We start from the raw sequence: 24,795 nt of genomic DNA on the forward strand, positions 1-24,795 counted from the left end.
TTTTCTGTGAGGGTTAGGTTTAGGGGTAGGGTTAGGGTTAGGGGATAGAAATTATCGTTAGATCTGTATAAGATCCATAAAATGCATGGAAGTGTGTGGAGAGTCCCCACAATGTTTTAATAACAAGTGTGTGTGTGTGTGTGTGTGTGTGTGTGTGTGTGTGTGTGTGCAGTGCACAGTGCAAAACTGAGTAACTACATTTTATATAAGATTCTGTAAGTCAAGTAAACACGTCAACAGTGACAACAGCCAATAATTCCAAGTGAACAATCAGAATAGCAGCAATTGAGAGAGACCAGGCAATATTTCATAGGCAGAGGGTTCAGGCTATGTCAGGTTTTGATATGTTATATGCATCAACATCTTGGAGAAAAGACAGAATAACACAGCTAGAATGAAAAGACATCATGAGAGATCTTGTGAAGGTGCGAAGAAACAGGTAAGAGGAAAGAGTTCTGAAATAGACGTGTGAATTTCATGCAGGGAAGGTCACACATGCCAAAACTGACAATAGTGGAAGGGAAGTGAAACAAAGAGAGATACAGGTGCAGAATGAGGGGAGCACAACAATTACCATATCTAGACATATCCCACCTGCTGAAGTCGGATCCTCACCATCTGCTGCTATAGAGGGATATCAAAAACAGGAAGGAAAGGAAGGAGAGAGAGAAAGGGATTGTCAATCCTCTTCCATATTTCCTCATTCGTAACACTTAATCTAATTACAATTTAACAGGTCATGAACTTCTGAACAGAAAACAATCAGACCAAAACAATACAGTTTTCCTGCATCTCACACATCACAATGGCAATGTTCACATGGTAATGTGTCTAGGACTGAAAACAATGTTTACTAACAAACAGGTGTTTTCAGCTTTCTAACACCATTATGCTGTAATAAAAAGTGTTTTCAAAAGTCTCAGTATTGTTGAAGGAAAATGCAGGTCTACTATGGATGAGAGGCTTAAACATAGCAAAAATCAATGTGTTATCAAGCGTATTAATGTGGATGGGGCCTCAAACTGTCCTATTTACTGTACACAACAAAAGACAGGAATGGATTGAATAATGTCTATATAGATGGGTAACCAAAGTCAACCAAAAATTATCTTTCTAACCAAATGTAACCAATCTCTTTCTCTATCTCACGACAACAATCAGTAATACATTTTCAGTAAAAATATATATACAGGTGCATCTCAATAAATTAGAATGTCATGGAAAAGTTCATTTATTTCAGTAATTCAACTCAAATTGTGAAACTCGTGTATTAAATAAATTCAATGCACATAGACTGAAGTAGTTTAAGTCTTTGGTTCTTTTAATTGTGATGATTTTGGCTCACATTTAACAAAAACCCACCAATTCACTATCTCAATAAATTAGAATATGGTGACATGCCAATCAGCTAATCAACTCAAAACACCTGCAAAGGTTTCCTGAGCCTTCAAAATGGTCTCTCAGTTTGGTTCACTAGGCTACACAATCATGGGGAAGACTGCTGATCTGACAGTTGTCCAGAAGACAATCATTGACACCCTTCATAAGGAGGGTAAGCCACAAACATTCATTGCCAAAGAAGCTGGCTGTTCACAGAGTGCTGTATCCAAGCATGTTAACAGAAAGTTGAGTGGAAGGAAAAAGTGTGGAAGAAAAAGATGCACAACCGAGAGAACCGCAGCCTTATGAGGATTGTCAAGCAAAATCGATTCAAGAATTTGGGTGAACTTCACAAGGAATGGACAGAGGCTGGGGTCAAGGCATCAAGAGCCACCACACACAGACGTGTCAAGGAATTTGGCTACAGTTGTCATATTCCTCTTGTTAAGCCACTCCTGAACCACAGACAACGTCAGAGGCGTCTTACCTGGGCTAAGGAGAAGAAGAACTGGACTGTTGCCCAGTGGTCCAAAGTCCTCTTTTCAGATGAGAGCAAGTTTTGTATTTCATTTGGAAACCAAGGTCCTAGAGTCTGGAGGAAGGGTGGAGAAGCTCATAGCCCAAGTTGCTTGAAGTCCAGTGTTAAGTTTCCACAGTCTGTGATGATTTGGGGTGCAATGTCATCTGCTGGTGTTGGTCCATTGTGTTTTTTGAAAACCAAAGTCACTGCACCCGTTTACCAAGAAATTTTGGAGCACTTCAGGCTTCCTTCTGCTGACCAGCTTTTTAAAGATGCTGATTTCATTTTCCAGCAGGATTTGGCACCTGCCCACACTGCCAAAAGCACCAAAAGTTGGTTAAATGACCATGGTGTTGGTGTGCTTGACTGGCCAGCAAACTCACCAGACCTGAACCCCATAGAGAATCTATGGGGTATTGTCAAGAGGAAAATGAGAAACAAGAGACCAAAAAATGCAGATGAGCTGAAGGCCACTGTCAAAGAAATCTGGGCTTCCATACCACCTCAGCAGTGCCACAAACTGATCACCTCCATGCCACGCCGAATTGAGGCAGTAATTAAAGCAAAAGGAGCCCCTACCAAGTATTGAGTACATATACAGTAAATGAACATACTTTCCAGAAGGCCAACAATTCACTAAAAATGTTTTTTTTTATTGGTCTTATGATGTATTCTAATTTTTTGAGATAGTGAATTGGTGGGTTTTTGTTAAATGTGAGCCAAAATCATCACAATTAAAAGAACCAAAGACTTAAACTACTTGTCTGTGTGCACTGAATTTATTTAATACATGAGTTTCACAATTTGAGTTGAATTACTGAAATAAATGAACTTTTCCACGACATTCTAATTTATTGAGATGCACCTGTGTATATATATATATATATATATATATATATATTTCTTGTATTCCTCATCTGCCCAAACACTTAAAATAAGTTTTGACTTGCACTGACTATGACCACACAATACCCCTTTTTTTCTGTCTTTTTCATAACCTGAGAGAGGTTGACAGCCCTAACATTAATGACTGACAGCAAAAGAATGGCCTGCAAAGCACACACTTATGTCAATGAAATGACAGACAACTAGGGCTTTTGCGGTGGGAAATTTTTTCCACTGAAGTGTTTTAACGACCAACCACTGCCAGTGAAATGTGTTACATGGTGGTTGGAGGGCAGGGGAGGGTGTGTGCACAAATTATGTGTTTGTTGTGGATCAAACTTTAAATAGTGCGTCATTGAACACGGAATATAAATTAAACAATTTGTAAAATATCACAAAATACCCAAAATAACAAAATATAAAAAAAATCAATAAAAAAAAAATCGTTTGCATCGGCTATAAAATTGATGTCTGTTGTTGTACCAATAGCCTGTCTTATACGTCAGTAACATGCAAACATCAATGGCTAAAAATATTCCAGAATGTTATTATAGCTAAACTCAAATATTCAACAAGACTAAATATCAGTAAACAGCTAGACAATATTTAAATAGTTTAGTTTTACCTTGACTGGAAGCTTTTTTATTGTCAGATGCTTTTTGATAGATTTCTTCTCCTTTTTTTTATTAATTTTTATTCCGATTACAAAAACAAGATGGAAAATATGCATCATGAGGATAATTAAACAATTCTACTTTAAACACAGGGCTCTCTTTTCATGAGTGCGCAAAGCACAGCGCTACAACCGTGCGCTATGTCTTATCCAATTTTGTGAGAACACTAATCCTAAGTGCAATTTCCGTACCAGCGCAAAGCGCAAGTGGCCATGGGTGGGAGTGTTTTCGCTACTGTGACTGTAGGCGCGCAAACTGTGAGTGTATTGTATGTAAATGAAGTGGTGCAGAGCGCAATTTGTCATTGCCCTAAGACATTTCAATACCACCACTTATCTCAGCGCAAAGTCCAAAGTCAGTTCCTGCATTTTGCAGTTTGGAGATTCCACCAGCAGGTGGTAATAATAAACTTCATGTCCAAATTCTGAAAGTACAGAACATCAAATTATGTCCCTTCAATCGCTGTTGAAGCCGTTTTTGAAACAAAAATGTATGAGATTTGTGTCAAACTTTCTAGAGGTCTTGTTTTTTTTTTTTTTTTTCCAATTATTATTATTATTATTATTATTATATGTTTACAATTGTATTTATGATTTAATTTTGAATAGTAATTTTCCACCTGTTGTTGAAAGTGATTTTTAGTCACTGCAAAAGGGGCCGGTGGAAGAATTTGGAGAGAGTAAAATGTTTGGATTTAGTATGATTTTGTAGACCACTTTATTATATTTTTGTTTAGTTTGAAATGTAATTTGAATTTAGAAATATTTTTGGTTTAAATTTTTTTCATGTTTCAATAAATGAATAAAATTTTTCAAAATCAACCGGTAGAAGTGAAGTGCATGCCGATACAATCACTGTTAATACTAGCCATGACATGTGTGTCAATAGATGAAAATGATTAATAATAATTATTAATTTAATGGAGCGTACATCCAAATCCTGACAAGAATCACATTTTCCGTGTGTATAAATTGCATAGAGTCCATTTATACTACCAACTTCTTATTAATGTGCTGTCTTTGTTGAAATTGTTGGTGCTTGAGGGAATGGACAATATATAATAGGACGCAGACGCTGGAATAACCAGAGAAGAACCTCAGAATTAATTGCACTTAACCCATCCCATTTGCGCATTGCGCGGGCGGTTTTGCCAAACCCAGCTAAAATCAAATCAAATCACTTTTATTGTCACACAACCATATACACAAGTGCAATAGTGTGTGAAATTCTTGGGTGCAGTTCCGAGCAACATAGCAGTCATGACAGTGATGAGACATATACCAATTTACAATAAACTTCAGATTTACACAACACAATTTAAAATCTAATGTACACATAATTACACACAAAATAATATACAAATAATAACATACAATGTACATTATACAATAAACACAATATAGAATACACATTATAAAATAAAAAAAATTGTATATATAGTATATATAAAATGTACAGTAGGTTGTATTGTACTGTATTGACACTCAGGCTGTTGGTTGATAGTCAGTTGCCAGTGTGTTGTTAAGAGAGAATATAATTTATGACAGTCCAGTGTGAGATAATAAGATTAATACAGTGCAGTGCTGATGTATATTGATCGTGAGAGATCAAGAGTTCAAAAGTCTGATTGCTTGGGGGAAGAAGCTGCCATGAAGTTGGCTGGCGCGGGTCCTGATGCTGCGATACCACCTGCCTGATGGTAGCAGGGAGAGCAGCCCATGGCTCGGGTGGCTGGAGTCTCTGATGATCCTCTGAGCTTTTTTCACACACCACCTGGTATATATGTCCTGGAGGGAGGGAAGCTCACCTCCGATGATGTGTCTGGCAGTTCGCACCACCCTTTGCAGGGCTTTGCGGTTGTGGGCAGTGCTATTGCCGTACCAGGCGGAGATGCAGCCAGTCAGGATGCTATCTACAGTGCTGGTGTAGAACCGTGAGAGGATGTGGCGGTTCATTCCAAACTTCCTCAGCCATCTCAGGAAGAAGAGGCGCTGATGAGCCTTCTTCACAACGGCCTCAGTGTGGACAGACCATGTGAGTTCCTCAGTGATGTGGACACCCAGGAACTTGAAGCTGCTGACTCTCTCCACTGGTGCTCCATTGATGGTGATGGGGCTGTGTTCTCTTTCTCTTCTCCTGAAGTCCACCACAAGCTCATTTGTCTTGCTGACTTTGAGGGAGAGTTTGTGCTCCTGACACCAGTGTGTCAGAGTGTGCACCTCCTCTCTGTAGGCTGTTTCATCATTGTCAGTGATCAGACCTACCACTGTTGTATCATCAGCAAACTTGATGGCATTGGAGCTATGTGTTGCCACACAGTCATGTGTGTACAGGGAATACAGGAGTGGGCTGAGAACACAGCCCTGTGGGGCTCCAGTGTTGAGGGTCAGTGATGAGGAGATGTTACTGCCCATTCTAACCACCTGGCATCTGCTTGACAGGAAGTCCAGGATCCAGCTGCACAGCGAGCTGTTTAAGCCCAGAGCCCGGAGTTTCACATCAAGCTTGGAGGGCACTATGGTGTTGAATGCTGAGCTGTAGTCTACAAACAGCATTCTCACATAAGTGTTCCTTTTTTCCAGGTGGGAGAGCTTGCTTAGTTGATATGTGCTTCAAAATTTGAAAGGTGATTTAAAGGTGACGCAAGCAATTTTGTGGAATTACTTCAAGCCAACATAATTACTGTTTTCAAATGGGTTTCCTGTACACCGCCAATTTTGAATTGGTCCAAACAGGACTGACAACTGTATTCTGCTGCTATGTGAATGCATTGCTTGAGTAATCGTCTGAAGGCCATGATCCTTGGAATCAGGGCAGTTTCCCAGTGCTTGCTGTAATACAATGTCTAAACGTTTCAGTTGTGTCTGACCCCGCCACTCGCTCAGCCAGTGCCCAGTCCGTATTTATCATTCAGAGGCAGTACTGAGATTATCCGTCTGAGCATGCATGTGTTTGACTGTTAATCGTCGTGTTGTGGGCCTGAATGGCAAGGATAAATGCAACCTGTCCCCAGCCATTATCATCGGCTTCCATCAACTCGATCATGTTATGCAGGAAGACTCCCGATACCCTTTCCTCTCTCTCCTTTTCACTCACTCCATTTTATTCATCTCCCTTTAAAAGAAGCTCTTCTTTGGCACTGATTTTATCATGATGGAGGTTATCCTCATTGGCTTCATGGGGGTGGAGACGTTTAAAGGTTAACTTCCCCTGCCTGTAATGTTAGTGGTCTGTCTGAATAAGTGGTTATTTAGAATGAGTGTCCTGTTAAAAATGTATCTTCTCTAAACCACAGCACAGTAGGTAGTGCATGTGCTCATGACATATATATGAATATACCGATCCATATTTTTAATACAATGGTAGTTGATAGTACCTCACTTAAACACTTAAAAATGACCCAAATGTATCATAAAAGTGGTCCATGTGGCTCATGCTGTCATGTTTATTCTGTTAGTTCATGTATTTCATGTCTTTTATTTTTAAAGTTTAGTTCCTGTTTCATGTCATGTGGTTCCCTTGTCATGTGATTTCATGTTTCCCTCCAGGTTTGATTATCTTGTTATCAGTTCTGTCTGTTCATTGGTTCCATCATCTTTGTTTTACCCCTTGTCCATGTATTTAAGCCCTCATGTTTACCATTGTCCTTGATCAGGTACTGTGTTCGGTAACGTTGTTAAGTCAAGTCAGGTTTAAGTCAAGTCAGGTTCAAGTCATGTCAGGTGGCATACGCTCTCGTCGCATGTCGCAACTCGCCCGCCATCTCCTCCTCTGGAGTCAGCAGCGGCTGAGGTCGCTGCGGGCCACTCATATCCCGGGCAGCCTCAACGCCACAGGGACAGCCCTGTCGTTGCCGTGTCCGGTGCGTTTTTGCGCACCTACTTGGATCGCACGCTTTAGATGCTCTGAGCAGCTCTTTGTCTGCTTTGGTGAAAAGCAGAAAGGGAACGCAGTCTCCAAGCAGAGGCTTGCCCACTGGATCGTGGACGCCATTGCATTGGTCTACCAGACCCAGGCCATGCCCACCCCCTTGCGGGTTCGAGCACACTCTACAAGGTGTGTGGCGTCCTCGTGGGCACTGGCCAATGGCATCTCTCTAGCAGACATCTGCAGAGCAGCGGGCTGGGCAACACCCATTACTTTCGTGAGATTTTACAATCTCTGGGTTGAGCTGGTTTCGTCCCGTGTTCTTTCAGGTACGAACAGGTAGAGTTCGGTAATACGGAACAGCTGGCCGGGTGTTTCGCTTGCATATAGCACCTTTCCCCTCCCCTGAGGCGAAAACGTGCACTTTTACCCCCAGTCGAGTTCACTAAGTTGTGGACCCTGGATCTCCTTCCTCCCAAGCCCTATGGTTCACGAACTCGGCGGAGGAGTTCGCAGCCAGCCCCACTACAGGGTCTAATATGCCCTGTACTGGGATAGGTGCTCCACAGGTGCCGATTACTCCAGTAACCCCTGTGATGTATATTCCGCGGTACGGTCTCCCTGTTGACGGACCCGCGTCTCCCTTTGGCAGAGCTCTCTCTGCCCCCGGTCACTGTGTTTGTAGAGTTTCCCCCCCTTTTTTCATGGTGGGATCTACCACCATGCCTCTTCCATGTGCTGCTGCTCAGCCCTCAGGGATGTGGGGAACTACATGACGTCTTTTGGGGCTTTGGGGGAGGTTACATGCAGTCTGATGCACCTGCTATTACGCATGCAGCAGCTTGCTTACACCTGCATCGTCAGTTCACGTAACACGGTTCAGCTGTTGTGCCGTTTTTCCATAGGGACGCCTAGTGTCACTACATCGACACAACGTCGAGTGAGTGACAGAAGGGGAACGTCTCGGTTACTGTCGTAACCTCCATTCCCTGATGGAGGGATCGAGACGTTGTGTCCCTCTTGCCACAATGCTGTACTAGCCGCTGAAATGGCCAGTACCGTGTCTAGGCTCCTCATCACAAAACCTGAATTAATCCTGCATTCCAGCTCCCTTTTATACCCATATGTCCGGGGGAGTGGCAGGCAAATTCCACTCGCCAATTCTCATTGGCCTTTTCTCAAATATCTGAGGTGATTAGGGCTCACAAGGGCGACCCCCTAGTGTCACTACATCGACACAACGTCTCGTTCCCTCCATCAGGGAACAGAGGTTACGACAGTAACCGAGACGTTTTAGACCCATGAGTCAGCAGTATGTCTGGAGTAAGATGACAAGGTGATGACAAGAACGACACCATCCCCACAGTCAATCATGGATGTTTTGCGGCTGCAGGAAACGGCTATCCTGACTATGTGAATGACACCAAGGATTCTTTCAGGTATCAGGCCATTTTGGCATGAAACATGTGATGCCTTCAGTGTGTAAATTGAAACTCGGTGATCACTGGACTTTCCAGCAATAACACCAAGGGTACATCCAAGTTGTCCAAAATCTGGTTCAGGGATAGGTCGTGGAATGTCCTTTAATGGCCCTTTCAATCCATCATTAAAATCCCATCGCAAACCTTTGTTGGGATTTCAAGGAAGAAGTGGCAGCACAGAAACAAAAGAATGTCAATGAGCTGGAAGCTTTTGCTCATGAGAAATGTGTAAAAATTCTAATAGAGAGGTGTCCGAAGCCTGACAACACTTACCTGAAACATTTATTTACTGTTATTAAGGATAAAGGATGCTCCACAAATGATTGACTTTGGGGGTTAAATATTTTTGACATGACATTTGTGGAGAGAATTAGTTATTTTTTATTTTAAAATTTGGGTAAACTGAACTCTTTGTTCTCAAAATCACTCAAATGTGTATTAAAAACTTACTTTGACTGTTTACTGAGGCTTTAGTTGATGTGTTTTAATTCACATCACCAGAATGTATTGTCAGGGGGGTTGAATAATTTTGATTGCAACTGTACATCCATACAAAGATATACATTTAAACACACATACATATAGTTACATAAAAATTAAAAATAAGATATAACAGATGAAAAAAAGAGAAATATACAATAGAGCAATAATGTTGTTTGAATATTTTATATTCAGATATACAGTTATGTGCAGGTGATGTAATGTATTGAAGAAGAGGTAGGATATGTTAAAGAATATAAATGGAATATGAAAATAAGTAGGAACGGATGGATGGAATATTGCACATGGTTGTACTGACAAAAGGAAAGTAATTGGGGGCAGTTTTATCTGCTCATGATGTGGATGGCCTGAGGGAAAAAACTGTTCCTGTGCCTGGCTGTTCTGGTGCTCAGTGCTCTGTAGCACCGGCCAGAGGGCAACAGTTCGAAAAGGAAGTGTGTTGGGTGAATGGGGTCAAGAGTGATATTTACCAGCTCTTTTCATCACTCTGGATGTGTACAGTTCTAGCAGGGTGGGTAGGGGAGTGCTAGTAATCCTCTTAGCAGTCCGAACTATCCTTTGAAGTCTTCTGATGTCTGACTTGGTAGCTGTACCAAACCTGACAGTTATAGAAGTGCAAAGGACAGACTCAATGACTGCTGAGTAGGACTGTATCACCAGCGCCTGTGGCAGGTTGAACTTCCTCAGCTGGCTAAGGAAGTACAACCTCTGCTGGGCCTTTTTCAAAATTGAGTCTATGTGGGTTTCCCACTTCAGGTCATGTAAGATGGTAGTGCCCAGGAACTTGAATGACTCCACTGCTGCCACAGTGCTGTTCAGAATGGTGAGCGGGATCAATGTTGGGGTGTTCCTACTAAAGTCCACTGTTATCTCCACTGTTTTAAGCATGTTCAGCTCTAGGTTGTTTTGACTGCACCAGACAGCTAGCTGTTTAACTTCCTTTCTATATGCAGACTCATTGTCATCCTGGATGAGGCCGATGACAGTAGTGTCATCTGCAAACTTCAGGAGTTTAACAGAGGGGTCCTTGGCAGTGCAGTCATTTGTGTACAGTGGGAAGAGTAGTGGGGAGAGTACACATCCCTGGGGGGCACCAGTGCTGATTTTTCATGTGCTGGAGGTGAATTTTCCCATTCTCTCTACCTGCTGCCTTTCTGTCAGAAAGCTGGTAATCCACTGACAGATAGAGGCTGGAACAGAGAGCAGGGTTAATTTAGTCCACAGGAGAGCGGGGTTGATGGTGTTAAAAGCTGAACTAAAATCAACAAATAGTATCTTTGCATAAGTCCCTGGTCTGTCTAGATGTAATGCAGTCCCATATTGACTGCATCATCCACAGACCTGTTTGCGCGATAAAAAAACTGTAGGGGATCCAGAAAGTGTTCAGTGATGTCCTTCAGGTGGGCCAACACCAGTCTCTGAAATGACTTCATGACCACAGACGTCAGAGTGACAGGTCTGTAGTCATTAAGTCCTTGATCTTGGGTTTCTTTGGGACGGGGATGATTGTGGAGCATTTGAAGCAGCAGAGAACTTCACACTGCTCCAGTGATCTGTTGAAGAACTGTGTGAAGATGGGGGCCTGCTGGTCAGCACAGGATTTTAGACAAGTGGGTGAAACACCATCTGGATTGTGACTCAAGGTGTTTGATTGGACTCAAGATGGCGCCGAGTATGGCTGCTGCGTTGCGAGCTCCGACACAACATAGTAGTGTTTTGTTTGTTTTGTTCACAATTCTTATGTTTTTTGTCTTGGATGTTGTCTGCCTTATTGTCTACGACAGACAAACACTTTAGGACATTGGTTCAGCAATTTCACACCGTAAACCGGACTTCACATTTCTCAATGCCGACCCGCTGTTTAGCCACAGGGTGCGGTGCCCTTTGTCTGGGCAGCACGGCCGCGGAAACGCAAAAGGAAAAGGGGAAACAGAGCCGGCGTTCTCAACAGAGTAAGACGCCGTGCAAATCGACCCCCGCTACCCACTATTCTACTGGCAAATGTTCAGTCTCTGGATAACAAGCTCTGCGAGCTGAAAGCGCGGATCTCTTTCCAATGAGATACAAGGGACTGCTGCATTATCTGCCTTATGGAAACTTGGATGTCTGCGGAGATTCCAGACTCAGCCATTGAACCCGCGGGGTTCTCTGTGTACTGAGCGGACAGAGCGAAAGACCTCTCAGGTAAAAGTAGAGGTGGTGGTGTATGTTTTATGATCAACAAATCCTGGTGTGATCAGAGGAACGTACATTCTATCAAGTCTTTCTACTCTCCTGATCTGGAATTTCTCATGCTTCTGTGTCGACCATTCTGGCTACCGAGGGAATTCACAGCGGTCATTATCACAGCTGTGTACATTCCCCCACAAGCCGACACAGACCGGGCACTCAAGGAACTGTATGGGAGTATAAGTGAGCAGGAAACCGCGCACACTGAGGCTGCGTTCATTGTGACCGGGGACTTTAATAAAGCCAGTTTAAAATCAGTCGCACCAAAATACCACCAGCACATTAGTTTCAACACACGAGGGGACCGGGTTTTGGACCATTGCTACTCTCCCTTCCGGGATGGCTACAAATCCCTCCCCCGCCCACCATTTGGTAAATCGGACCACTCTTCCATTCTGCTACTGCCCGCTTACAGGCAGAAATTGAAACAGGAAGCACCCACCCTCAGAACGATCCAGTGCTGGTCGGACCAATCAGACTCTATGCTACAAGACTGCTTTGATCACACGGACTGGGAGATGTTCCAGTCCGCCTCTGATGACGACATCGAGCTTTACGCTGATAGCATAATGTGTTTCATCAGAATGTGCGTAGAGGACGTGGTTCCGACCAGAACAATACGGATCTATCCGAATCAGAAACCATGGATAAATAGCGATGTTCGCGTGGCACTTAATGTGCGGACCTCCGCTTTTAATTCCGGGAACGCGGAGGAGCATAAACAAGCCAGTTATGCCCTCCGAAAAACTATCAGAACCGCAAAACGCCAGTACAGGAGCAAGACTGAAGGACAGTTTAACACCACCAACTCTAGAAGCATGTGGCAGGGAATTAACATCATCACGGACTTTAAAGGGAATAAAAACTCCGCCATGAACACCGCTGCCTCTCTCCCGGATGAGCTAAATACTTTTTATGCTCATTTTGAGGGAAATAACACCGCCCTCGCGGAGAGAGCTCTCGCAGCTGAAGCTACAGAGGTTAGTTCACTCTCCGTCTCTGTAGCGGATGTAACCCGATCCTTCAGACGGGTGAATATCCGCAAAGCCGCGGGCCCAGACGGCATTCCGGGCCGCGTCATCAGAGCGTGCGTGAACCAGCTGGCTGGTGTTTTTACAGACATCTTCAACCTTTCCCTCTCTTTGTCTGTAGTCCCCACATGCTTTAAAACATCCACCATTGTGCCTGTTCCAAAACAATCAAAAATAACTTGCTTAAATGACTGGCGTCCTGTTGCTCTGACCCCCATCATCAGCAAATGCTTTGAGAGACTAATCAGAGATTATATCTGCTCTGTGCTGCCTCTCTCTTGACCCGCTGCAGTTTGCTTACCGCAACAACCGCTCCACTGATGATGCCATTGCATCTACAATACACACTGCTCTCTCCCACCTGGAAAAAAAGAACACTTATATGAGAATGCTGTTTGTAGACTACAGCTCAGCATTCAACACCATAGTGCCCTCCAAGCTAGATGAGAAACTCAGGGCTCTGGGCTTAAACAGCTCACTGTGCAGCTGGATCATGGACTTCCTGTCAAGCAGATGCCAGGTGGTTAGAATAGGCAGCAACATCTCCTCCTCACTGACCCTCAACACTGGAGCCCCACAGGGCTGTGTTCTCAGCCCACTCCTGTATTCCCTGTACACACATGACTGTGTGGCAACACATAGCTCCAATGCCATCATTAAGTTTGCTGATGACACGACGGTGGTAGGTCTGATCACTGACAATGATGAAACAGCCTACAGAGAGGAGGTGCACACTCTGACACACTGGTGTCAGGAGCACAACCTCTCCCTTAACATCAGTAAGACAAAGGAGCTTGTGGTGGACTTCAGAAGAAAAGACAGAGAACACATCCCATCACCATCAATGGAGCACCAGTGTAGAGAGTCAGCAGCTTCAAGTTCCTGGGTGTCCACATCACTGAGGAACTCACATGGTCCATCCACACTGAAGTCGTTGTGAAGAAGGCTCATCAGCGCCTCTTCTTCCTGAGATGGCTGAGGAAGTTTGGAATGAACCGCCACATCCTCACACGGTTCTACACCTGCACTGTAGAGAGCATCCTTACTGGCTGCATCTCCGCCTGATACGGCAATAGCACAGCCCACAACCGCAAAGCACTGCAAAGGGTGGTGCGAACTGCCAGACACATCATTGGAGGTGAGCTTCCCTCCCTCCAGGAAATATATACAAGGCGGTGTGTGAAAAAAGCTCGGAGGATCATCAGAGACTCCAGCCACCCGAGCCATGGGCTGTTCTCACTACTACCATCAGGTAGGCGGTATCGCAGCATCAGGACCCACACCAGCCGACACCATGATAGCTTCTTCCCCCAAGCAATCAGACTTCTGAACTCTTGATCTCCCATGATCAAATACATCAGCACTGCACTTTATTACCCTTACTCTTATATCTCACACCGGACTGTCATAAATTATATTATTATTATATTATATTCTCTCTTAACAACTGACTATCAGCCGACAGCCTGAATGTCAATACAGTACAATACTGTACATTCTATATATACTATATATACTTTTTTTATATATTTTTATTTTTTATTTTTATTGAATAATGTGTATCTATATAGTGCGTATTGTATACTGCACAGTGTATGTTATTATTTGTATATTGTTGAGTGTAATTATGTGTACATCAGATGTTTAAATTGTGTTGTGTTCATTTGATGTTATTGTAATTTGGTACTGTCTCATCACTGTCACAACTGCTATGATGATCGGAACTGCACCCAAGAATTTCACACACCATTGCACTTGTGTATATGGCTGTGTGACAATAAAGTGATTTGATTTAATTTGATTTTGATTTGATTGGAGCCTGTGCTTTTCTTGTTTTCTGTTTCTGGAATACCCGGCACACATCCTCTTCACAGATCTTAAGTGCAGGTAGAGTAGCAGGAGAGGTGAGGAGAGGGGTTGCAGGAGGTGTAAATGTTTGTGTGCTGTGAAGATCAGAGCAGGTGTGGGGTGTGAGAATGGGCTTTTCAAATCTACAGTAAAACACATTTAGGTTGTCAGACAATTGTTGATTCCCTACAGTGTTGGGGGATTGTGTCTTGTAGTTGGTAAAGTCTTTCAGGCCTCTCCACACTGATGCAGGGTTTGTTTTTTCAGCTTTTCAGAATAACTTCTTTTAGACACTCTGATCTCCTTTGTCAGTCTGTTTTTGGTCTGAATATACAAGATTTTATCCCAACTTCTGTAAACATCCTCTATTGCCTGACGAAGCTGCCTGAGTTTTGCTGTAAACCATGGTTTGTCCTTGTTGTATGTTAAATAAGTCCTAGTAGGAATGCACATATCCTCACAGAAACTGATATATGATGTCACAGTATCTGTGAACTCATCCAGGTCTGTGGCTGCAGCCTCAAAATCACTCCAAACAGTGCAGTCAAAGCAGGCTTGTAGTTCTAGCTCTGCTTCATTGGTCCATCTCTTTACAGTCCTTACTACAGGTTTAGCTGATTTTAGTTTCTGCCTGTAGATCGGAAGAAGATGAACCAGACAGTGATCAGAGAGTCCCAAAGTTGCTCGAGGAACAGAGCATTATGCACCCTTTATTGTTGTGTAGCAATGATCCAGTATATCTCTGTCTCTGGTGGGGCAGGTAATGTGCTGTCTGTATTTGGGCAGTTCACGTGTGAGATTTGTCTTGTTCCAATCCCCAAGACAAGGCATTCGTTGATGTAAAAACACATTCCACCACTGTTAACTCCGCGGTGCGATCCGCTCTGAACAGCTGGAAGCCCGGTAGATGTAATGCACTGACCGGAATGGCTTCACTCAGCCAGGTTTCCATGAAGCACAATGCAGCAGAATTTGCAAAATCCTTATTTTTGTGGGTGAGGAGAAGTAATTTGTCTGTTTTGTTAGGATGAGAGTGGAGATTCGCTAGATGGATGCTTGACCAGCACGCCGGCTCGATTCCCATGCTTGTGTCTTTTAACGTGCTTGTATGTCCAGCAAACTGTCAGAATAATCAAAAACCAGTAAAAGATTGTCTGGCATGTTCTGTCGAATAATCAGCAGCTCGTCTCTGGTAAAACTGATCTGAAATAAATTACTAAACACAGGACAAACAAACACAGCAAAAGAACTGGAAAGCTCCATACCGAGGTAGCCATCCGCGGTGCCATGATGTAACAATAATAATAAACAATTTAGAAAAAATTGGACAAAAGGAATAGTTTGCCATTCTTAATCTCAGTCCAAACCCTTATGTGGTTAGTTTTTCATGAAACACAAAAGTCAAACAAAAATCTTTATGGGGTTTTTGTTGTCCTTCTTTGGAGCATGACAGCCCCTGGTCACTATGAACTATTGTATGGCAAGAGATCCACAAAAATTATTCCAAAAGAAGAAACAGAATAAAAAGGAAGAAAAAAGAAGGGAAAAATGCATGAGTGTGAGTAAATAAGGACAGAATTTTCATTTCTGGGTGAACTATTCCCTTAAGAACATACAAATTTTTTACACCCAAACAAACTGTTCTGTAGTAACAAATAAAACACTACATCCAAACTCTTGAGTCCTTGTGAACTGTATCTTGTGGTTTTCTTCTTCTTTGTTTTGTTATATTCTATCTTTCCCTCAGAGCACAGAGACAGCTCACAGACATGAAAGGGCCAGTCCCCATGCTACATCTTCCCACTTTCTTGCTCCCCCTCTTTCTGCTGGGCCTGCTTTCCAGAACGTTCTTTGAGCCTTCAGCCTTGTGTTATTTGCACTCTGAGACTTACTGCTTAACACTAGGGATTTGACCCAGAGCCCTAAACATGAAAAACAAGGTTATGGAGTTTTTCGGGGGGAACGACTGTATGTGTGTATTTGCTGCAATTGCATTCCGTCTCAACCTAAGAGTGAACTGATTTAGAGTGCTTGATGAAAAAGTCTGAATGAAACTGATCTTGTAATACAAGCAAACCGCAAATATTTAAAGGATGCTTAGCTTCGCAGATATGCTGCTCTACAAATGACATTAGGCCAGTTATCACTAACAGAAACGTATTGTGGTATTACCAGGTTTTTGGGCATGGGACCATGGTAATACTATGTTTTTGAACCAATATCATGGTACATTTATGTCCCATGTAAATATCATGGTAAATTAATATTAAAGGTGTCATGTGTAATTTGTGCACCCCTAGTATGACCAAACAGAATTGCAAAAATTATGGCTGTTTACATATAGGTTTCCCAAACAGTTCCCCCATTCTTCCATTGGTCGATCAAACAGATTTTCATGTCAGGAAGCTCAAATATACAGAACAAGGTTTTGATAGATGTACAGTTTTACATTTTGGGAGGGAATCAACCTACATATGGCTTACTTTCATTGTAGTCGACTCTGTATCTTAAGCGGGGATAGGGGATGTATTTACACACATCAGTTTTAAATACCATGAATCCATATACTGTATATAAAAGTACCATAGTATTACCATCTGAAACCATCATTGTAACATAGAACTTTGTAAATGTTGTACTCCCATATTCAAATTTTGCATCAGTTTGATAATGTTGTTCTTCTACTGCAACTGTTGACTAGACACTGATATAAATCATTGGGTGCTATATGATCTTTTGCATCTGGGTGAGGAATTAGACTTAGACTTCTTCTGATGCTGCTCAAACAGTATCTAAGCCAAGAAGTTCATGGCACCACACAGTCCCCAACACAGCCCCACTAAACCTATTACAGAAATAAAGGCAGTGCTGCCAGACGTCACAGACTAATTCAATTAGTGCTGGAACTGATGTGTAATATCTGTTCCACCCCATCCTTCTGACACATTGATTAATTCTGTGTAACTATGGTGAGATTAATGGCTGATAAACAGTGCTCATTATGAAAATAAAAGACACTTTTTACTTTGGGTCTAACAGGGAATTTAAAATCAGAGCCATTATGTCATTACTATTTGTTATAGCTAGCCAGTATGGTTGTTAGAGACCATCATGCCACTCATTCCTGCATACTACTATAGAGAAGCACCCTGCTTTACAAAGCAACTCATTCAGGATGTAGCATTCAAGAGAAATGTATGATAAATGTGGAAAACACTTTAATTTTGTCAATTAAGTCAATGAAGAAAACAAAGTCAGCTAAATACAAAAAACTGAATAGAGTACAACAGTAGGGTTTTCAGAGAAGTAGAATTCTGAATTATTTTCTCCATAGAGAAATTGATTTTTAACAATAACATAGAAACCTTTCAAGAAAGACCTACCATGAGCTCCAAAGTTAAGTGGTTGTATATGCTTCTGTTGAAGGCACAAGTCAATGTGATTTCAACTTGTTAAATAATCAAGTTTAATAGCAAAAAAGCATATTTGTGGTGAAGAACTACACTACCCATAATCCAGAAGAGAGCTAGACCAATCAGAGAAATTGCTGTTACCAAAACAACTTTTTTTCTGCAAATTTCAGCAAAAGAGCTCTGCAGTGACTGGCCACTGCTTTAAAGCACTGTGAATGACACAATGAAGTTGGTCTCCCTATATTATCAAACTTGTTATATATTTGTATATATCTGAATATGTAGCAGTAAGCATTTTTAAATTTGTAATCAATGAGCACGTTTACATGCACATTCTTACATGATTATGCTTAATAAGTCGACAACGTGTGCGGTCAAGTAAACGCAATAAACCGCGTTCCTTTATCAGCATAAAGGCTATGGACGGCTTATGAATAAGCTGGTCAACACAGGTAGATTTTTGCTCATTACACCGATTCGGTGTGCCATGTAAACATCTTACCCTGTGTTCTTACGGGCTCATTCAATGTGCGCATGTGTTGAGCGCATGCCTCTGCATGGTTTGACGTCAAAAGTAGAGAATAATGTGATTATTTCAAATGTCAAACAAATGCAGATTTCTTGCCTTTTCAGATTTTTTAAATAAGCTGATTTTAGAGAGTAATCAGTGTATTGGTGTACATGTAAAAAGGCTGGAAAAATCACTCTGGACCCCACTCACCCTGCCCACTACCTTTTTGAACTGTTGCCTTATGGCCGACGCTACAGAGCTCTGAGCACCAGAAGAGTTTTTTTCCCTCAGGCTATCCATCTCATGAACAGTTAAAATTGCCCCATTGAGCAATAATTATGTGCAATACACAGTTTAGTCTTTTTATATTTATCCAACACATCCTACCTCTTCTGCCATTACATTCCCTTGCACTGTATATAACAGATTTGTATTTGCAATATATATATATATATATTTTTATTTTTTTTTTTTTATTGTGTATTCTATATATACTTTATTTTCTATTCAATTTTAATTTTAATTTTATTTTTATTTATTTTTAATTCTTTTTTTATTATTATCTCTGTCTTGTTGCTGTATTGTATTGTTGTGCACTGGAAGCTCCTGTCACCAAGACAAATTCCTTGTATGTGTAAGCATACTTGGCAATAAAGCTGATTCTGATAATTTCAAATAATATTTTACTATTTTGATAAATAGTAATTCTTGATGACTATTTCAAGCTCTCCAATAAATATTTAACATAAATATATTGATAACTTGATCCGTACAACACCGTTACAGGGATTTTGTTAGTCTGTGGATAAATACATGGATGTTTCTTCTGCATTAGACAATTACCTGATAAAAGCACTTTTACATCAAAAAGTGGTGGGGACAAAATTGGCAAAGGTGAAAAGTGGTAGGGACATGGCCCAACCATAATTGACACCTATGGTTGTTGAACTTAATTTGTAAATTTAAAATGAGAGCTTGGCTGTCTTATGATGAATGGCTTTGTATTTTTCTGGTAATTCTGCTAACTGGTTTATTTTGAGATATATTATGTGTAGCTATTTTGTGTATGGTAATTAATGTCACACAAACAGGAACAGTATAAATGACGGTGGTGTAAAATCCTACCCAGACAAAGACTTGAAATATGGTCAAATAATCCTCAATTTTTAGCAGGCAACAAAACATCCCTTCCCATTATACAATATTTGTGCCATTAGAGTAATAAAACAATTTTATGGTTCTGAGCAATCCAAGACCCCAAAATTGTTTTATTTTTCTCTAAATGGAGCTGCTTAACAGTACAACAGCACTGAGCAACCACTATTTTACCAATATCCAACAATAAACAACTGCACTACTTGTAAGTACAGTATAAGCACGATAAAGAAAACAGGTAAATGGGCAGTTGACATGAAATATTTTAAGACGTTGACATGTCCTGTGGTATGCATGTCATACTCCATCTAAAACTATTATAAAAAGCACTTTGCTAAATCTTATTTAATTATTATGCATATAGTTTTGTATGAGTTCATATTAAAAGACTATATGGAATATTCGTACTTTTACAAATTCAATTTTCTCCCCATTCTGCCTTGCTCACACCAAGCCAGATATAAGCTCCGTAAAGCCAGCATGTCCAGCTACAGAGTGCTAAGTTTATGATTTGTTTATTGTTCGGTTAAGCGCTCCTTTTTCTCAAATATTAATCCTCTTTCCATCTGTCCTAATGCTACACCACCAAACTTCTAAATTTCTAAAGAGCTGGTTAGAAAACACAGCCACAGGGGAATTTCATCAATGCCAATGAGGATTTCATCAGTTCAAAAGCCTATTCTCTACAGTGTATTTATGTCAATAGTATGTGTCACATACTGTACATTAAGTCAGTTATGCACTGTTAATTACAGCTTTGCTAAATGAGCACAATGAGTCATATTCCTAAGATCCATGGTGTGTGACAGACAAACCTTTGGGCATGACATATTGTATATTACTGGAGGTTAAATAACAGTTTTTGCATATAGTTTTCATAAAAAAAGACGAACCAATTTTCTGCACTACATTGTAAAAATGTACTCATTATGTTATAACAGCACATGTGTTTTCATTAATTGAAATTGCCATAATAATTAAGTTTCTACTTGATTTTACAATGTACGTTTTCAGAGTTTTAACTCGAATTTCATCATCAGTAAAAAAATTCAGAGGTAAGAAAAGTGCTATGAAGGAATAACTTTAAACACTGATCAATCAATTTATTTATAGAGCACAATAAAAACATCAGAAGTTGACCACTGTGCTGTACAACCATAATAAAAGAAATATCACAAAAATACATAGCATATATACATCACCAAAATACATCAATACAGCTATGCTGTACAAACTGCAATGCAAGACAAAGAGGTACATCAAAACATAAGTTTACATTCTAAGGACAATCGTAAACCTGTTCAAAAAGAAAAGTTTTTAACTTTGATTTAAATTCTGATTCTGTCTAAATTTCTCTAAGGGATATTGGTAAACTATTCCACAGTTTAGGGCCGGCAATGGCAAAAGCACAGTCACCCTTCGACTTTAGTCCAGACCTAGGAGACCACACAGTTTTTAACTCTAAACTTTAAGGCAGCGATTAAAGGGACAGTTCACCCTAAATAGAAAATTCTGTCAAAATTTCCAGTCTTCTCAGAATCACTAAAAACAAACTAACCCAGTATGCCGTTAAACTGGAAACTTGAAAAGAGTGTGTGGGTTTAAGTTTTGTTTTGTTTTCAAGAGTTAAGATTGTTCTCAACATGTGTTCTACTCTTCTGAATTTAAGGAGTGTCCACTCCTGCAACAGCGTTTTTAAAGTGCTGAGAGATTTATGGAATGGAAAACAGACGATCAGATTACCCACAAATCCCTTTCATCTCACCATAATCCCATTTCTCACCCATGCCAGTTCATTTAAAAGGAAAAGTTACCAAACTCCTACAAATATTTCCCAAACCGAATGTCAAATGCTTGGCCTCAAGATCCAGCTATAATACAAAATATCAGTTTGGGATCCTCCCAAGAGATTTATCTAACATGCAAAATTATATCAGTGCAGTCAGTATGAAATTAAGCAAAGGTATAGCAAAACATCAAGACTCAACATCACAATCAGCGAGTGACCTGCTTGTATATATATTTTCTTATTGTCCATCTGACTCTCATCATATATATATATATATATATATACTGTATACTGTATAGAGATAGATTTTTATTTATTTATTTATTTTTTTTTTCAAAAGCATGCTCACAGAGAAAAGGCATGAAGAAATGAAACATGGTGATGGTTTTTTATGGAGCAGTTCCTACTCATGTTGATAATCCCAGCAAGGGGTGATAAAGCTAAACCATGGGGTGGATTGACTTAATCTGACTGACATCCTGGAGGAGGTAATATCCAAATATAATGTAGCAGGTACAGAAGGCACAAGGCTTACGGCAGCCTTAAGGTGCATGCAAAAGATAGGAAAGTGTGACATCCACAGAGGAACCGCAAAGGTTTATGGAAGCCCTCATGAATCATTATAGGTTATGGTGCATTAAGAGACATGAAACTTCACATAAAATATAGTTTACATCCATTACAATCTGCTTAGAATGAATAGACAAGAGCAAACATGTATTTACTTAAAATGTTTTATACAGCATTGTGTGACAAACAAAACAGTGATATTTCAGTTATAGCCTATCATTAGTTTCCTATCTGTCACTCACTCGACGTTGGTGTCAATGTAGTGACACTAGGGGTCACTCTTGGGAGCACGAGACACCTCTGGTCTTTGATAAAAGGCCAATGAAAATTGGCGAGTGGTATTTGCATGCCACTCCCCCGAACATACGGGTATAAAATGAGCTGGTATGCAACCACTCATTAAGACTTTCTCTTCGGAGCCGAACGGTCATGCTCATTGAACTGAATACTACTGTTCATTCACCTCTGCTGGATCTGACGGCGCATTTCAGCAGCTTCTCCCTCCTCTGCACTGGTGCACTGTAGAGAACGCCCCTGGGCGCTTCGGCAGAAAAACTAGAGAGTATATTTTCTGAAAGAGCATTTTTCCCCTCTAAAAGAGTATATATTTCTCTAAAAGAGCGCACACTCGGAACGTCTTTTTAAAGACGCGTCTTTTTAAAGATGCTTTTCTGATTGTGTGTTATTCCTGGTTGTGCTCGTTATCTTTCGCCTTCTAACGGTCACGATCACTGTCTTTCGTGTCAGGGCACTGCTCACGCAGAGACAGCGTTCGTGGATGGTCATGTTCTCATTGCAAGAATATGTCCATGGCAATGTCGCGGTCGCGGCTCGCCTTCGTAAGAAAGCGAACCACCCCAGAGGCTCCCGCCTCGGTCCTTTTACCCACGGGTTTGAGGCCAGCGCGGATAGCACTGGGGGCGATTTGGGGACCCCAATGGGACCGCCTCCGCCGGGTATCCCCCCGCGGACCTCACAATCCCCAGCACGCTCGTCTGCCCCGATCGGGCTTCCGGGTGAGTCCGCCGGCTCGTCTCACGGCGAGTTCGACCTCTTATTCGGAGCCCGCGAAAGTGATGAGCTCTCGAGCGCAGCATCGGAGAGCAGGCTCGTCCAGTCGGAAGCCTCAGCTGGGCTCCTCCCTTCGGGGTCGATCGCCCAGTCACAGGCTGACGCGGAGATGACGACATGCTTTCCCGGGCAGCTGTGAGCATCGGTTAGAGTGGATTCACCGCTCTTCCCTGAACCCTCGCGGCTCGGTGATTGGTTCCTGGGCTCGCGGCGCCACTCAAAGCCACGCCCCGCCCCCGTTCCTTTCTTCCCGGAAGTGCATGAAGAGCTGACAAGGTCGCGGGAGGCACTTTTTACTGCCCGGTCCCAATCTTTTCAGCTTCCCCGCCCTCACTACCCTCGATGGTGGGGCGGCCAAGGGTTATTCGGCAATCCCCCGGTGGATAAAGGCGCTCGCGGTGCACCTATGCCCGCAGAGCGCCACCACCTGGCATGGGTGCCCAAAGCCCCATCCAAGGCCTGTAGGTTTACATCGTCTCTGACGACCAAGGCCTACGGTGCCGCTGGACAAGCCACCTCCGCCCTGCACGCCATGGCTCTCCTGCAAGTCTGCCAAGACGCTAAAGGAGCTGCACGAGGGTAGTTCCGCCCCGGGATTGATGCAGGAACTGCGCTCGGCGACCGACCTCGCTCTTCCAATCCGTCACGAGGGCTGGTCCGGACCGTCCGACTCGGCTGCATGATTCACTTCGCCGGGCATCCGTCCAGGTTCAGCGGTGTCCACTTAACCTTGGTGAAAGACGAAAACGCTGCTACCTTGCGCGGAGATCGCTACCCTCCTACAGAAGGATGCGATAGAACCTGTCCCTCCAGCCGAGATGAAGAAAGGGTTTTACAGCCCCTACTTCATCGTACCGAAAAAAGGCGGTGGGTTGCGGTCAATCTGGACCTGCGAGTACTGAACCGGGCTTTACAAAGACTTCCGTTCAAGATGCTGATGCAAAGACGCATTCTAGCGAGCATCCGGCATCAAGATTGGTTCGTGGCGGTAGACCTGAAGGATGCGTACTTTTCACATCTCGATCCTTTTCGACACAGACCCGTTCGAGGGTCGCCCAGTCGGTGCTGGCCTGTTTGAAGGTATTCAAACAGAAAACAGCGGTTCCACTGAAACTTTTTCAGAGGCTCCTGGGGCATATGGCATCCTCGGCGGTGGCCACCCTGCTCAGGTTGATGCATATGAGGCCGCTTCAGCACTGGCTCCAGACTCGAGTCCCGAGACAGGCATGGTGCCACGGGACACACCGCGTGGCCATTACGTCGGTCTGTCACCGTCTTTTCAGCCCTTGGACCGACCTCTCGTTTCTACGAACAGGTGTTCCCCTAGAACTGGTCCCCAGGCACGTCGTGGTCACGACAGATGCCTCAAATGGGCTGGGACGCTGTTTGCAACGGGCACGCAGCCGCCGGCCTCTGGACGGGTCCGCGACTGCATTGGCACATCAACTGCCTCGAGTTACTGGCAATTCTGCTCACCCTGCGGAGGTTTTCGGCCGTTGATCCAGGGCAAGCACGTGTTAGTTCAGACAGACAACACGACAACGGTAGCATATGTCAACCGCCAATGTGGGTTGCGCTCTCGTTGTATGTCACAACTCACCCGCCGTCTCCTCCTCTGGAGTCAGCAGCACCTCAAGTCGCTGCAAGCCACTCACATCCCGGGCAACCTCAACACTACGGCGGATGCACCGTCACAACAGGTTACATTCAAGGGAGAGTGGAGACTCCACCTTCAGGTGGTCCAGCTGATTTGGAGTTGATTCGACAGGCACAGGTGCACCTGTTCGCCTTGCAAGAATCCTCCCCACTGCCCTCTCTGGTACGTCCTGACCGAGGCCTTCCTCGGCATAGACGCGCTGGCACACAGCTG

At 42.6% G+C, this 24,795-nt stretch overlaps 1 protein-coding gene across 2 annotated transcripts in view; it reads right to left on the minus strand.

The window, feature by feature from the left end:
• LOC127419271 (EGF-like repeat and discoidin I-like domain-containing protein 3) overlaps positions 1-24,795 on the minus strand; it is a 291,255-nt gene that overhangs the window by 198,699 nt on the left and 67,761 nt on the right. The window contains exon 2 of one of the 2 annotated variants that reach the window (XM_051660547.1): positions 595-624. The exons of the other annotated variant lie outside the window; for it this stretch is intronic. Within the exon in view, the coding sequence (XP_051516507.1) occupies positions 595-624 (30 nt within the window). The remainder of the gene's footprint in view (positions 1-594; positions 625-24,795) is intronic. 2 annotated transcript variants of the gene reach the window in all.

Source organism: Myxocyprinus asiaticus, chromosome 3, assembly GCF_019703515.2.
Source record: "Myxocyprinus asiaticus isolate MX2 ecotype Aquarium Trade chromosome 3, UBuf_Myxa_2, whole genome shotgun sequence".
Lineage (NCBI taxonomy): Eukaryota > Metazoa > Chordata > Actinopteri > Cypriniformes > Catostomidae > Myxocyprinus > Myxocyprinus asiaticus.